This window comes from Electrona antarctica (assembly GCF_951216825.1).
Source record: "Electrona antarctica genome assembly, chromosome: 14".
Taxonomy (NCBI): Eukaryota; Metazoa; Chordata; class Actinopteri; order Myctophiformes; family Myctophidae; genus Electrona; species Electrona antarctica.
The window spans coordinates 20,938,511-20,953,835 of NC_136795.1; the positions used below are offsets into that span (position 1 = coordinate 20,938,511).

The 15,325-nt window shown below is 43.8% G+C and overlaps 2 protein-coding genes across 2 annotated transcripts in view; one reads left to right on the plus strand and one right to left on the minus strand.

The window, feature by feature from the left end:
• LOC306937404 (trafficking regulator of GLUT4 1) overlaps nt 1–6,363 on the minus strand; it is a 34,551-nt gene extending 28,188 nt beyond the window's left edge. The window contains exon 1 of the mRNA XM_079521142.1: nt 6,337–6,363. The gene's annotated coding sequence lies outside the window, so the exon portion shown is untranslated. The remainder of the gene's footprint in view (nt 1–6,336) is intronic.
• Nucleotides 6,364–10,044: 3,681 nt separating this feature from the next.
• On the plus strand, nt 10,045–15,173 carry LOC306937061 (E3 ubiquitin-protein ligase TRIM35-like; the record flags this gene model as incomplete). The annotated part of the gene is made up of 2 exons (XM_079520735.1): nt 10,045–11,219; nt 15,089–15,173. 2 exons carry the CDS (start codon nt 10,045–10,047, stop codon nt 15,171–15,173), a joined length of 1,260 nt encoding a protein of 419 aa, XP_079376861.1.
• Between the last annotated feature and the right edge of the window lie 152 nt (nt 15,174–15,325).

The window sequence follows — 15,325 nt, forward strand, 5'->3', positions numbered from 1 at the left end:
GGCGTAAGCCGCAAAAAACATATCTTTAAAAAAAAAAAAGGGTTTGAATGTAATGTACAAGTAGTGCTGCCTAAAGCTTATGAGCTTAATATCCCATACGGGAGAGACCCGAGTTTGAATCTGGGTGTTGCCATGATCCACATTGTATAGGGCTTAGAAATATGGACACAATTTCAAGATATGTTTAACCAAATAACACAACATTGTGCACAATGTTTTGACATTCAAAAGTCCATTGGCTCTCAAAGTGGGTCCTTGGGGGGGTTCCAGGGGGTCCCCAGCCAAACATTTTCTGATGGGGGTCCAAATATATATTCCTTGGCATTGAAAAGTTTGAGAAACACAAATCTAGTATCACATCACAATATCAATATGATATGGATATATTGACCAGTCCTATACCACGTTGGGCCTCCCAGTGGGGCAGGGGGGGGCTGTCACGCAGACATCCGTCCCCCATCTAGGTAATCCCTCAAAGGCTTCAGTCACATACTAGCTGTATGACTCTCCTTAATTCAAAACGTTCCTTTGACTGCAGACAGATTTGAGTCAGTTACCGTCCCCACGGTGTGATGAAGTCAGCTTCAACGAGCCACAAGATTGATCCCCGTCGTCGCTGACCCTGATGGTTAATCATGGAAAGATCTAGCGCTGTAGTTAAGTCACAGCAGCTTCCAGCGGCAAAGTTCACAGTTCATGACAAAACAAAAAAGACTTTCTGATTCCATTGGGGGGTGCAATCTAATTACTTTTGGATGTCTTTGGCCTGCAGAATGTTAAGTTAAACAATTTCACACATTATACAAGTTGTAGCACTAGTATAACTGGGGTGTGTTGAACATGTAATCAAATTATTCCTGGTTCTGTTCTGAGTGGGGAACCTGTTGAAGGTTGTCAGCCACCTGCCTCTAGACAGGGAACTATTCTGTCTCTCTCTATACTTTCAACAACACAAGCACAAATCATATTTAACCCTTGTAATTTGTTGATATATGGCATTCAATCTGGAAAAGCATCTGTGATTTTAGCTATATACAGCAACATAACACACATAACATTAGAAATCGGACGGACGGACGGACGGACGGACGGACGGACGGACGGACGGACGGACGGACGGACGGACGGACGGACGGACGGACGGACGGACGGACGGACGGACGGACGGACGGACGGACGGACGGACGGACGGACGGACGGACGGACGGACGGACGGACGGACGGACGGACGGACGGACGGACGGACGGACGGACGGACCGACCGACCGACCGACCGACCGACCGACCGACCGACCGACCGACCGACCGACCGACCGACCGACCGACCGACCGACCGACCGACCGACCGACCGACCGACCGACCGACCGACAGACAGACAGACAGACAGACAGACAGACAGACAGACAGACAGACAGACAGACAGACAGACAGACAGACAGACAGACAGACCGGAGCATTGTCTGTCCAGTCAGTGCATAGATACTCGCCAACGGCGATGCCCTATGTCCCAATCAGGTTCCGAGGGCCCATGTCGGAGTGGGACAAGCATGATGGGTGGAAGATGAAACGATCAACGGAGAAACAACACACCAAAAACATTCAATAACAATTTTCAATAACAGACAAAATAGCAGCTCTACAAGCTGACAACATGCCGCGTCGCAATGTTTCCGTGATGTTGTTTTAGCAATTTTTGTATGCCAAAGTATAAACTAGGGCTTAAGATTTGTTAACAAAAAAAAACTTGATTCTTAATTATTTAATTAATCAGAATCGCTAATAAAATCAGTGATAGTGGTAGCACTATTATAGTCGCCAGTCTCCCCAACCAGTCACGGGAGAAGCCAACGAGGCAGAGGAGTCAGTATGCTACTACCAGTGTGGAGAACTGGGACAGCCCTGACCCCTTTGAGTACACAGCCACTGCCGCTCTCCCTCTCGGGGAACACCGACTCGGTCGGATTAGCTATATCTGGACTGCGATCTAAGCCGCTATCGATGCAGGATCTTCCCACCTGCTCCGCTAAGGCAGTGATTTTGAATCTTTTCTTTTCCAGGACTCCCAGGTTGATATTCATTAGGACACCCATTGTATATCTCTGGGACCCCAAGCTTCACTGTCAAATCTTCAGTGTTCATTTAAATCTGAGAGTGTACAAATGCAACCAAATGGATCCGTAGCCGTCCGATTTGTTCCATGTGTATGCTGTCAGAGACAGTTACTGACCTGTATACCGGGTCCATTTGGTTCCTATATCAATCATTTGTAGACCCATCACCCATTCAAGGACCCCTGGGGGTCCACAGCCCCCATGTTGAGAACCACCGCAACAATGAACCCTGTCTTACATTCACAGTTGTTCTGAGTGAGAATGCTGTGACTCACCCAGCCTGTGGGTCGGGGTGCATATGTTGGTTAGACATACTAACAGTCTGACAGGCATAGGTCTGACAACACTGTCGCTCCCGACATGCGCTGCCAGTTACAACTAACCCGTGGCCGGTTACAACTCTCTTGCGGCAGGATAAAACTAACCCATGGTGGGTTAAAAGTACCTGTGGCTCCCTGTGAGGTTATAGGGTTGAGTTTTGGGTAGGGTGTCGGACTCATGACTGTAGGACTGTTGGACCAAACACATGCACCGGTTTATTATATGCTCGCCAACTTCTGTTGTTTCTAAATGTGCTGTACAAACAAAGATGACTTGACTTGACTTGAAGCCATCAGTCAAAGGTCCGCAGTAGCAACCTTGGATAAAGACAGTTATGCTGCATTCACATTATCGGGTGACAAAGCTGCAGAACGCAGCAAAGCGAGATCAGCTACGATGCTGCCAAGTCGCCAGTCACATACTGTATATGTTACTGAAAAGGCAAAGGAAGGAGTTCTCTTCCATTTACAAAATAAAGTAGGAATTGTGAGGCGAGAGAAGGAGTGTGGAAATGGTGAAACGAAAACATGACTGTTTGACGCTTCACTGTGCCATTGGAGGGCGAAAAAAAGTTTCGGCTCAGCTTTGATTTGCAGCATGTCTGACGGGTGTCACTTTGTAGCTTCATGGTCACTGGCTTCCATTGAACTCGACATGTTGCCTGTCACTTGTCGCTGGTGTGAATGCCATGCATTCATGGATGATCGTTCTCAGTGGGACAGCCAGGGGCGGACCTACCGGGGGGAAGGGGGGGTGGTCTCCCCCCGGCCCGGACCTCCTGGGGGCCCGACGATTTTTTTACACAGTCACTCACGACAGATAAAACCAGCGGGCCCCCGCGAATCCCGCATCCTCCCGCAATTAACCAGATACAGAGCTTATAGCTATAGCCTATACTTTAGCAAAATATCATGTCTGATGAGAATGTACTGCGCTGGACAGCCTGGACTGTACAAGCACCTGTCTCACACTCTCTCCAACAGACATCCTCAGCCACGCTCCAAAAGTGGCAGCACCTGTCACTCATTAGTAGGCTAATCACTCTGTGAGGAGTGCATATGTGTGGAGTTCCTTTTCTCCACAACAGACTTTTTCGCTTTGCTTTTCCCTGTGTGCGTCACTCAGCAATAAGGTGAAACAGAACACAAAGATGAGTAGCCTATTTATTTTTTAACACGCAGCAGTCAGGTTTGGCGAGGCCCGGTCGTGCGGTCTTCCCCCCGGCCCAGCCCAAAGTAGTTCCGCCAGTGGGGACAGCCAAGCTGTTATGGACGGCCTGCTGTGTAGGCACCACCTGAAGGGATCTGACAGTTCCTGGTCCCTCGCCGGCTCCAGATGGTCCATGGATCATTGACCAAGAAGACCCTGCGGCGACTGGACTGGTTCTACTACCTTTTTAACTTCAAGGACCCTCAGTTTGACATCTTTGGACCGTGAGAGAGACAGGGGCAGCCTCCTTTCTGTGCCCTTGGAGTTGAGTTGTTCGGTGCTTGGTGTGCGTGCTTTGTTGCAAATGTAAGTGTTCCTATAAAAAGGTTGTTGTCCTAGCTGCGCCTTAGGCCACAGACCCCCCATTTGATAAAATTTACCCTGGTGGTTCCCCCGACCTGACATTGAGAAACGGGGTGTCAGATTTTCTGACACAGGTGTGAACACACATTTGGTACTTTAAATACATTTTGATACAAATACTTTTGTACTTTTACTTTAGTAAATTTTAAATTCCAGACTTTTACTTGTAACAGTATTTATACATTGCAGTGGCCTAATGATAATTTTTACTTGAGTAAAACATGTGAATACTGGGGGAGATGACTGGGGGAGAACTTTCAGGGCCACGGGTGTGGTGTTCTAGCCTGCCATCTTTGGACCGTGAGACAGAGGTAGCCATACGCAGCAGCCTCCTTTCTGTGCCCTTGGAGTCGAGTTGGTTCGGTGCTTGGTGTGCATGCTGTGTTGCAAATGTACGAGTGTTCCTATTAAAAAAGTTGTTGTCCTGACTGCGACTTTGCATCAGCCATCTGACCGTCAGACAGAACAAAAAATACAAAGACAAAGGCGAAAAGGACAGAGGATCTGTTCAAGGACTTGTCCTGACAACGTACAGTGTACAGTATGAATGCACAGCAACAACCCATTCCCTCCCAGACCACCACTCCCCATATACTGTAGAAGTTTTTCTCAAACGTTTTCATGTCAAGGATCCGCCAAAATTAATATGTGTCTGAAAATTGTTTGTGCCATGCAGGGCCCTCTACACAGCAGATCTACAAGCTCACAGTGTGTTGCTTCACGATGTGATGTGAGCCTGTAGATCGGCTGTTTTCAAATCTGATACAGTGGTTAAAGTGGTAAAATAATAATAATAATAATTTTGCTGGGAACCCCCCGGAACCCCATCAAGGACCGCACTCTGAAAACCACTGTCCTCTAGTACCCTGGAACAGAGGTTTCTAGCCCTGCAAGACGCAAAGCTTGGGGGGGGGGGGGGGGGGGGGGGCGGGGGGAGTGTGTGTTGGGGGTTGTTTATGTGTGCATGACATGTACATGAATCTGTGCGTGTGCGTGCATCCGTGTGTGTGCGTGTGCGTGTGTGTGTGTGTGTGTGTGTGTGTGTGTGTGTGTGTGTGTGTGTGCAGATTTACTTTAGAGGGATGCTGTTGGGACAATCATGCGTATCCTTGACACTATAATAAGGCATTCATAACTTATGAAAATTATTTGTATTTAATCCTGTTTCATTAGAGGTGGCCTGATCGCCTTCTGAGGAGGCGACTTCTGGAACATGTCACCAAGTCAGCAAGCAGTATAGGCTAGTTCTCACGCTAATAGAACAATACGTAGTTATATAATAACTGTAAATTAATCTGATAAATTGTTGCCTATAATATTTTAAACAATTATTGTATTGGGCTACTCATCATTATAGGCTATACTCTACATAATATTATTCAAACCACTACTTGTGCAACATTAATGTCCAACCCACATTACCAGGATCATGGTGATGCTGCTGAATAAATCCTCCTTTAGACTGGCTTTAAGATGAGAAAAACGGCACTCTGGTAGATAAACCTTTACTGATCTCCGTGGGGAAATCCAGAGTTGTCATAGTAGCAGCAACAGCAGAGGCATTAAACACATGGGAGAGGTATATACAGGACAATAGGATAAGGTTAGGTTACAGCTGACTACAGTGTGTAGGATAAGGTTAGGTTACAGACTACAGTATAGGATAAGGTTAGGTTACAGACTACAGTGTGTAGGTATATACAGGACAAGTATAGGATAAGGTTAGGTTACAGACTAGAGTGTGTGCTTGTCTATTGCCTTGGGTGAAGGTATTGGTACAAAAATAAAAGGAGAGCTCCCCTATGAACCTGCTGCATCTGACAATGATTCAATAAAGAATAGGGAGGAAAACAAAACAGCAGAGCTGCATTGGGTTTGAATAAATGCGGCCACAGGAGCAAGCATGCAGCACAGTCCAGACAGAATATAGGTTAGAACTCCATGAATGTTACATGGGAGCATGTCTCCAACCAACATTTGATACATAATTTAAATACCCAAATGGAGGCGCGTGTACACACACACACACACACACACACACACACACACACACACACACACACTGACACACACTAGTCTACAACCGCAGCAGGGGGCAAATCCATATGAATTCCATCAGTCACACAAGTACACACACACACACACACACACACACACACACACACACACACACACACACACAGGGTGACACACCCACTCGATCAGCACACATGCTGTCCGCCACAGTCGGATAACCAACATGGAAACGTGTTGGGTTTTCAGTGTCAGTCATAAGCAAATCAGCCCCACACAGGCCACACACATCACACACACAATAACGTGAACGCTTACCTGGTTCTTAGAATATGTGACGTAGCACGATCATATACATTTTGGTGTTGTAGGCTATTTTGAGCATAAAGAAAATTCCAGCACGTTCTACAGAGAGAAAGTATCAGCACCAGTAAAGGACATGCTAATACACGGGCTTGGCGCAAATACTACACTCAATTTGGTCTGCTTCGCTTTCCCTGTTTTTATTCTTATGTCGTCCGATGGCGCAAAGACAACGCTGTGATGTTCAGAGTGCACTTCTCTCTCTCTCTCTCTCTCTCTCTCTCTCTCTATGGATGGATGGAGGGAGAGGTGGGGGTGGAGGAGGAGAAGGGAGTACCTTTAGTTGGAAGCTTCTCTTTTTTACCCCACCCTGCCTGCTTCAAGTGGTCTCTCCCTCTCTCTCTCTGCTGACCACGCACAAATCGGCAATGCGCCAGCAAGACACCCACAACCAGCGGCTTTATTGGCATTGGCGCTCGCCAGTATACTGCATACCACGACGGTGTCGCTTGTCCTCCCCGGCGTACATTTTACGCATTGAAGTCCAATCAATGGACCATCAATATAATTATTCAGAATGAACGCAGTATTTGCCTATGATGATACACATATCATCAAACGTAGAATGCATTGTGTTTTTAATTCATTACTATTCTCTCGCTGCATTACAAGTACAACCATGATACGTGCGTATCATGATTGAAATGCGTGCCGCACGCACCTCTTATTTTATGACCATAAGAGCTCACTCCTCCCCATCGTTTCCCAGGCTCCCTGGTGTGATCTATTCCAGGCGGCTGTGGCTCCACACAGTGGAGGAAAACTGTCATTACAGTAAGGTTTTCAACCAGTGGTCCGGGGACCACCAGTGGTCCTTGAGGGGTTCCTGGTGGTCCCCCGCTAAATGATGTCGAGTTGGGAACCAAAATAGACCCTTATAGATCTTGAAATTATTGTTAAACATCTGCATTACTTAATTTACAAGAACCACAATTAGAGGATGTAGAATAATTGTTATTTTGATCAACAGGCAAACCTGTTATCTCTCCTAACGGTATACCAACATATAGGCCTAGTCCTACTAGACCCCAGCTAATTATATTTGGACACAAAACATTACTCTACTGAATGTGAAGGGGGAGGTGACAAACTGACTGTTGTTGAGCCATACAACACAGTATGGCAGCCCCCTATAGTACCCCCTTCACATTCAGTAGATCCTGTGATCTTTTGTGGCCAGATGTAATTTCCTGGGGTCTAGTAGGACTAGCCTATAGTAAATAATAAAATAATAAATCGCTATGAAATTCTGTAAAGAAATACATATTTAGCCCCATGTTTGGATGCCCCCGCCCCCCTGTAAAATATAGCTAAAATCGCTATAATGAAAGAAAGCAGCAAATGAAAAAAAATAACACTCATCTTTTACTTTCTCTAATAACAACCTAAAATATGAACCTTGGTTGAAAAAAACTAAAGTTGTCCTTTATACTGTCCTATCATACTTCAGCACCACGGATAGCACTGTAACAAGTTAAATGCCAAATGGGTCTTCAATCAACATGGGGTCTGCTAGTAGACTGGTAGGCCTACCCCTAGGCCGGTGGTCATCAAAGTTATTACAGGGGGGCCCCAAATCTTTGTGCGATAGGATTCTCTCTCTCTCTCTCTCTCTCTCTCTCTCTCTCTGAAGCCGATCTCTATCCTGAGGGGGACATTCGCTGAAAATAGCAGATCTACAAGCTCACACACTTAGAGGCATTGTGAGCTTGTAGATCTGCTATTTTTGGCAAAGATGTTTGAGTTTGAAGTAGGGGAAAAGAGCTGGCCAAGAACAAGTTTAGTTTATAAACGGATCATAGTCTTGTTGTTAAATTGGGTCTCTGATTAATTCTGATTAAATGAGAAGACTATTAGATTTCAGAACCATGGACAGCGCTGTCATGTGAGCGCTGTGGTGCGAGTTCTTTTTTTGTTTGTTATAGCATTTTTCTCCCAATACTAATGTTAAATCTGATTGTATGCATACTGGTTTAGCATGATGGTTGATGGATATCTAAATTAATAACGTTAAATTACTGGACTTGTATTTTTTTTTAAAGAAAACTAATTTACTTCCAATATCAATGTTGAAACATATTGTATGCCTGATCATATGCATGGTTAGAGTGGATACAGTATATAAATGTATCATAATGCAATTTATGGCACAAACAAATGTCAGACAAAATGATGCAGCAACGCCCCATAGGCAAGCAATATGCCCATTTGTGCCACACTAGATATCATACCATTAAAATATTTGTGTAATTTATCCATCAAACCAAATCTATACTGAAGAGGCCTGACATTATTCCATTAGTTATGTTGTGACAATCCTGTAGCACATTAAGGAACAGGTTGCTGGCTTTGACATTTTATGTTTGGGATAAACATGTTTTGATCATGAGCTCTGGTGGTTTGATTGTACACGGCGTAAAATCTGTAATGAGCCATGCCACGCTTATACGACAAAAGGAATGCATCCCCTGTTTCAATGACATTAAATTGTATTCTTCCTAAGTTGATTTCTCAAAGAATAATTGGTCTAAACACCTGAACACTGACTGACTGCATCATGAAAACATATCAAATCTGTAGTTTCTACATAGAAGGACACGTGTCATGAGACAGGTCCCATGTTGTGTGTGTGATTCTGAATGGCGGGGTGTGACAACATCACTGTTGGATTATATCAGATAAATATGATACTTTTAGTATTGTGTGATTCTAGACAGTGACACTGATGAAGGCTGGCTAGCCGAAACGTTTGTCTCCTGTCCAACATGCAAGAATAAATTATTGAAATGCAGTCCATGCGACCCATTACCTTTATTTATATGATATGATTTGAACGGGTAACGCACCTTAAGTCAGAGCACGGTGGTCACATGAAGAGTTATTTATCAAGACTGTCCATCAAACCAAGTCAAAACATAACGTGTAATGTTGTGACAGTAACATTAAGAAGCAGGCTGCTGGATTCATTTGTGCTGACATTTAATTTATGTTAGGGATAAACATGTTTTGATCATGAGTTCTGGTTGCACACAGTACAATCTGCAATGAACCATGCCACGCTTAGGACAAAAGTAAGGAATGTATCCTCTGTTTCAATTATGAATTCTTCCTGAGTTGATTTATTGGTCTAAACACCTGAACAATGACTGACATTACTGCATTACTATTGTGAAAACATGAGTGGTTTCTACATGGAATGACAGTGTCATTAGAATATAGACTGAGTTTGTGTATGATTATGAATACCGGTATCTAAAGAAAGGTTGCTTTTGTCACACAGGGATATGAAAGCAATCTGTGCCCATTGAAAATGTGGGCCTCTAAGGTTAATTTAGCACACATTTTAACCCTATCTCCTGGGGTTTGCCAACCATTATGCTATAAACCTGTTTTCCCATAAATACCCTGATCACACACCTGTTTAATATCAAACATTAAAAGGTCAAAGTCCGCCCCTTGCCAGACTCATCTGAGACAATAAGATTCACCTTCAGATCAAACACACAACTTCCAGTGAGGGAGGACAGACAGCTTTCCACAGCAACAGGAGAGAATACTGACCAAGACCACTGGAACCTGCTGCTGACTCTGTCAGCTGAATGGACTTTAACATGAACCACTAACTTCTGGCTTGAGCAGAGTGTTTGCAGCTTCAAAAATCCAATGGCTTCTCACCCAGAATTGTCCTGTCCTCTGTGTTGTGACATCTTTAGAAATCCTGTTGTCCTGTCATGTAGCCACAGCTTCTGTAAAGACTGTCTTCTGAACTGGTGGAGAGAGAAGCTAATAAAGGAATGTCCTGTTTGTAAGCAAATAAATTCAATGGATCCACCCAGAAACCTGGCTCTGAAGAACCCGTGTGAGGCCTTCGTACAGGAGAAACATCAGAGAGCTTCAACAGTTTGTAAGGAGAAACATTCAGTGGATCCACCCAGAAACCTGGCTCTGAAGAACGTGTGTGAGGCCTTCATACAGGAGGGACAACAGAGATTCTCATGCCGTCTGCATGCTGAGAAACTCAAACTGTTCTGTCTGGAATGTCAACAACCAGTGTGTGTTGTGTGTCGAGATTCAAAACAACACATCAACCACAGATTCAGACCCATCGATGAAGTTGCTCTGGATCGCAAGAAGGAAGTCCAGAAATCACTCAAGCCTTTACAGGAGAATCTGGACGTCTTTGATAAAGTTAAATCAAAGTATGATCAAACAGCCGAACACATTAAATTCCAGACACAGCACTCAGAGATGCAGATGAAGGAACAGTTTAAGAAGCTTCATACGTTTCTGCAAGAGGAAGAGGAGGCCAGGATCAAAGCACTGAGGGAGGAAGAGCAGCAGAAGAGTCAGATGATGAAGGAGAAGATTGAGGGTCTGAACAGAGACATATCAACCCTTTCAGACACAATCAGCACCATAGAGGAGGATCTGAGAGCTGAACCCATCTCATTCCTGAAGAACTACAAGACCACAATGGAAAGAGTCCAGCTCACACTGCAGGACCCACAGCCATTCTCAGGAGCGCTGATAGATGAGGCAAAACACCTGGACAACCTGGCCTACAGAGTCTGGGACAAGATGAAGGACATTGTCTCCTACACTCCTGTCATTCTGGACCCCAACACTGCCCATCCAGGACTGATCCTGTCTGATGATCTGTGCAGTGTGAGATATGGAGAGATACAGCAGCTTCCTGACAACCGCAACCTACTTTCACACCCCATGCCTACGACCAGAGCCTACAAACCTGACCGAGGGACCCCTCCCCCCACCCACAACGACCCCACTCGCGCCCTACCCCCACAACGACCCCACCGCACCCCCCCTCCCCCCGGATGGCTGCAATTCGAAACTGGCCCCCGTAAAATCTGAATCCCCCCACCCCCTTTTCCCTCACTGTATATGTTTCTTTTCCCTTTTTACCTCCATTATGATGAATTCCTGTTCTGTTCTTTGTCTATATAGAAGTGTCTATTTGTATGTCTCTAAATGTTTTGATGAATTGAACATGGTAGACCCTCTTGTAAACAAGTGTAATGCTTAATTGGGTCGTCCACTCACAGTTAACAGCCTTTGTATTGAGTTTGTGCTTGAAATGTACTGTAATTCTGCAAACTGTTAATAAATATTTAAATCAATCAATCGATCAAGGCAACCCGCGGTGGCGGCGGATACCAATAATGACCCTCTGCTCCACTACTTCAACACAGAGGACAAACACTATAGTCAGCGCCAACGGACTTCATTGTTTTCACCTGAACGTCAACAGCCTTGGACCCAAACTGGCTGAAATCAGACAAATGTTTCAAAGCGGTAAGACAAACGTCCTGAGTTTCTCGGAAACAAAACTTGATGAGTCTACTTATTAAGGACCCAGAGATTGAAATCGAAAATTACTCAATCATTAGAAATGATTAGAAACAAGCATCATGGTGGTGGTGTCTGTGTGCGTGTATATCCACAAAGATACTGTATACATTACTCGTAGGCCTACTGACTTACCCAACCCACAAGAGTGTGTGATTCTACTCAAGCTGTCATTGATCTCATTCTGACCTGGGACAAATCCAAAATCTCCAAGAAAGGTGTTATTGTATTCAGTCATAGCGATAATTTTATGATTTTCTAAAAAAAAAAAAAAAAGACCGGCCGTCACAAAACAGTCATATCTAGGGACCACAAAACCTACTCTAGCAAGTCCTTTAACCTTGAACTGGAGAATCTGGATTGGTCCGATGAGCTCAAGAGCACACTAGTCGAAGAATCTTGGCTTGGCTTCAAAACCAAATTTACATGGGCGGTGGTGGCTCAGGGGTAGAGTGTCTGGAATGGTAACCGCCTTGCATGGTTTCCGCTGCCATCGGTGTATGAATGGGTGAATGTAATGCACAATCTCTGTAAAGCTCTGTATAAATGCACCATTTACCATTTACATCAGTAGGCTACTAAACAACCCACTCGGAGCCATGGATGCATCCAGACATAGTGACTGCAATGCAAGCCAGAGACAAAAAATGCTCTGAACTTCTAAAATGCAAGTCCAAGCTAGCCAAGTGCTTCAACAGTGATCTCCAAACCCAACTGGGCATCCTAAAAACCCAACAAAACAAGAAACATTGTAACTACCATGACCAAATCCACAAAAAGTAACTAACTTATTGATGTAGCCAACTACTTAAACGTATTCTTTACAAACATCGCAACAACGCTGGTTAACAAACTGCCCTCCCACTCTGTGCGTTTTGGTGTAGAGCACATCAAAGCCTTCTACAAAAACATAGGTGTTTATAAAGATGATTGACTTTAAACTGGCAATGGTAACAACTGAGGAGGTACTTAAAACTGAGTGCCCTTCAACCACACAAGGCCACTGGCCATGACAATATTCCCTCCAAATTTCTCAGAGACTCAGCCATCTCTATAGCTCCAATCATCACCCACATAATAAACCTCTCCATCAAACAGGGACAGGTCCCCCAAGATTTCAAAATTGCCAAAGTAACACACCTGTACAAGAAAGGGAGCAAATTAGACCCCGGCAACTACCAAACAAAGACTAACAAAGACTGTTAACTGTGAGTGTACAAGGAAGCATAATAGGGTCTTTACTGTTCCGAATATATGTAAATGACATGACATTAGCTTGTGACTGCAACTTGTTCCTGTTCGCAGATGACTGCACTGCTGGTGTGCAGTGGTGTCAGACAGGAACAAACTGCAGTACAGGTAGAAAAGGCCCTCAGCTCTGAACTCGGTAGAATCTGCACCTGGCTAACAAACTATCTTTACACCTGGGAAAAACTGAATCCATTCTCTTTGGATCAAATAGTAATCTCAGCAAGGCAGCGATGGCTTCTTGGTTAGAGTGGGTGACAATATTATCACACGAAAAGATGAAATTCCGTACCTAGGTTCCATCCTGGAGTCAAATCTTTCTGGTGATAAAATGGCCACCAACGTAATCAAAAAAAGTCTAACAAAGAACAAGATTCCTATACAGGATCTCCTCAATGGCCATCAAAAACACCTTGAAGACCCTAACAGGAGCCCTCATACAAGGTTTCTTCGACTATGTATGCACCTCAAAGGCCCTTAAAACAAGGCTCCAGACTTCCCAAAACAAACTGGTCAGGCTACTACTTGGGGAAAACTTGACAGAAAAAGACTTGCTCACTGTATAAAAAATAAATAAAAATAACTACTACTACTTGGCCTCACTCCCCGAACCCACCTAACCGCTGCACACTTTGACAGGGCGGAATGGCTTAGGGTTGACGACAGAGTACAGCATCTTGCAATGGGTCTGGTCCACAAGATTCACTACACCACCAAGATACCCATGTACCTGTCTAAATACTTCCTTAATGTCAACAAAGTTCACAACCACAACACCAGAGGGAGTTCAACAAACCATGTTCAACCCTGCTTCGTTGCAGATTCGGCACAATACAAATGGACTAAATTAATTTCGCTCTTAAGATATGTTTTGGCCTTTTTCTGTCTACTATTGATATATATACACAGTAGACAGACTGACAGGAAATGGGGAGAGAGCTGAGGGGGTGACACACAGCAAAGGTATCTATAGATGATGTCATGTTATGGATCTTATCTAAGATCTAGTGTCCACTGTCTATTATACATTTCATGCGTAATAATAGTAATTCTAACAATAATCACATGATTATTTTTATGATGTTATTGGAAATATTATAATTTGGTGTATAAGTTATGTTGTAGAGCCTGGATACTTTAACATAACATTTTTTTACACCTGTACTTCCGTTTTCTTATAAAATATAACCATTTATGATTAATCTTAATCTCAAAATACTTTGAATTATTTCATAATAACTTTTTATTATTATTACGGTAAGGAATTATGTAGGTCAAATAAATGTCTATACCACACATTTTCTATATGATTCGAGTGCAGTTACATAAAATAATTCTGTTCCACATGTATGACATTATAAAATATATAATATATAATATATGGTGGTTATCAGAGGTAGTTTATGAAACCTCAAGGGGTGAGGTACAATAGACTATGAAGAATGCTGCAGTCACTTGACTCACTGATAATACAATGGTAACACCAATAAAATAAAACCGGTTACTTGGGATGTAGACTTATTTTGATATATTGTGGGTCTAAACCATAGACTAATCATAAATAGCTTTGTGTTGATCAAATTAACTGAGAAACAAAACCTGTGTCATTCTGTTTTACATAATGTCATTACAAATGTCATGACAATAGTACAGGTCCCTTTACAGCTTACATTGTCTCACAAATGTTAATAAAAGTCCCTCCCTTGTTTTGATTTGATCTCCTTGCTGAATGACTGATTTGGCAGGGTCTCCAGTGATAGCACTTATCACCCAGTACCTTGGAGAAGCTGCTCGGCATGAGTCCCCGTCTTTTCAACCATTGGTCTCATGTCACTGTGTGATCACTATTCAAAAGAAATGAGGGTTCATTTATAGACACTGCAGTTGTTCCAGGTGAACAGGTTGGATTTTCAAAAACGTATGTTGTGTTTTCTTTTGTAAATAGCATATTAAAAGCTCACGTTTTTTATTATTTTTACCCCCTTTTTCTCCACAATTTAGGTATGTCAATTGATTCCTCCAATTCTCCCCGAGTCCCCACACACATTTCTGTGTTGTCACTGCCGTCGTATCCTACTTGCTCACCTGCCAGTGAGGAGCCCCCACCAGGAGGACGGAGAGCATTCGTCCTACTCCTCTCGCCCAACACTCCTGACAGGTTCCGCCACAGCCCGTAGCATTACGTGCAATGACCAATCTCTCCCTCACCCGATCAGACCAGATCGTGTTCGTAATAGACAAAGCCGGGTGCATCACGGTGGATTCAAACCCACGTCATGCTCTTTGACCAGTGTTATTGTGTCACTATAGGAAGGAACAACACGTCTAA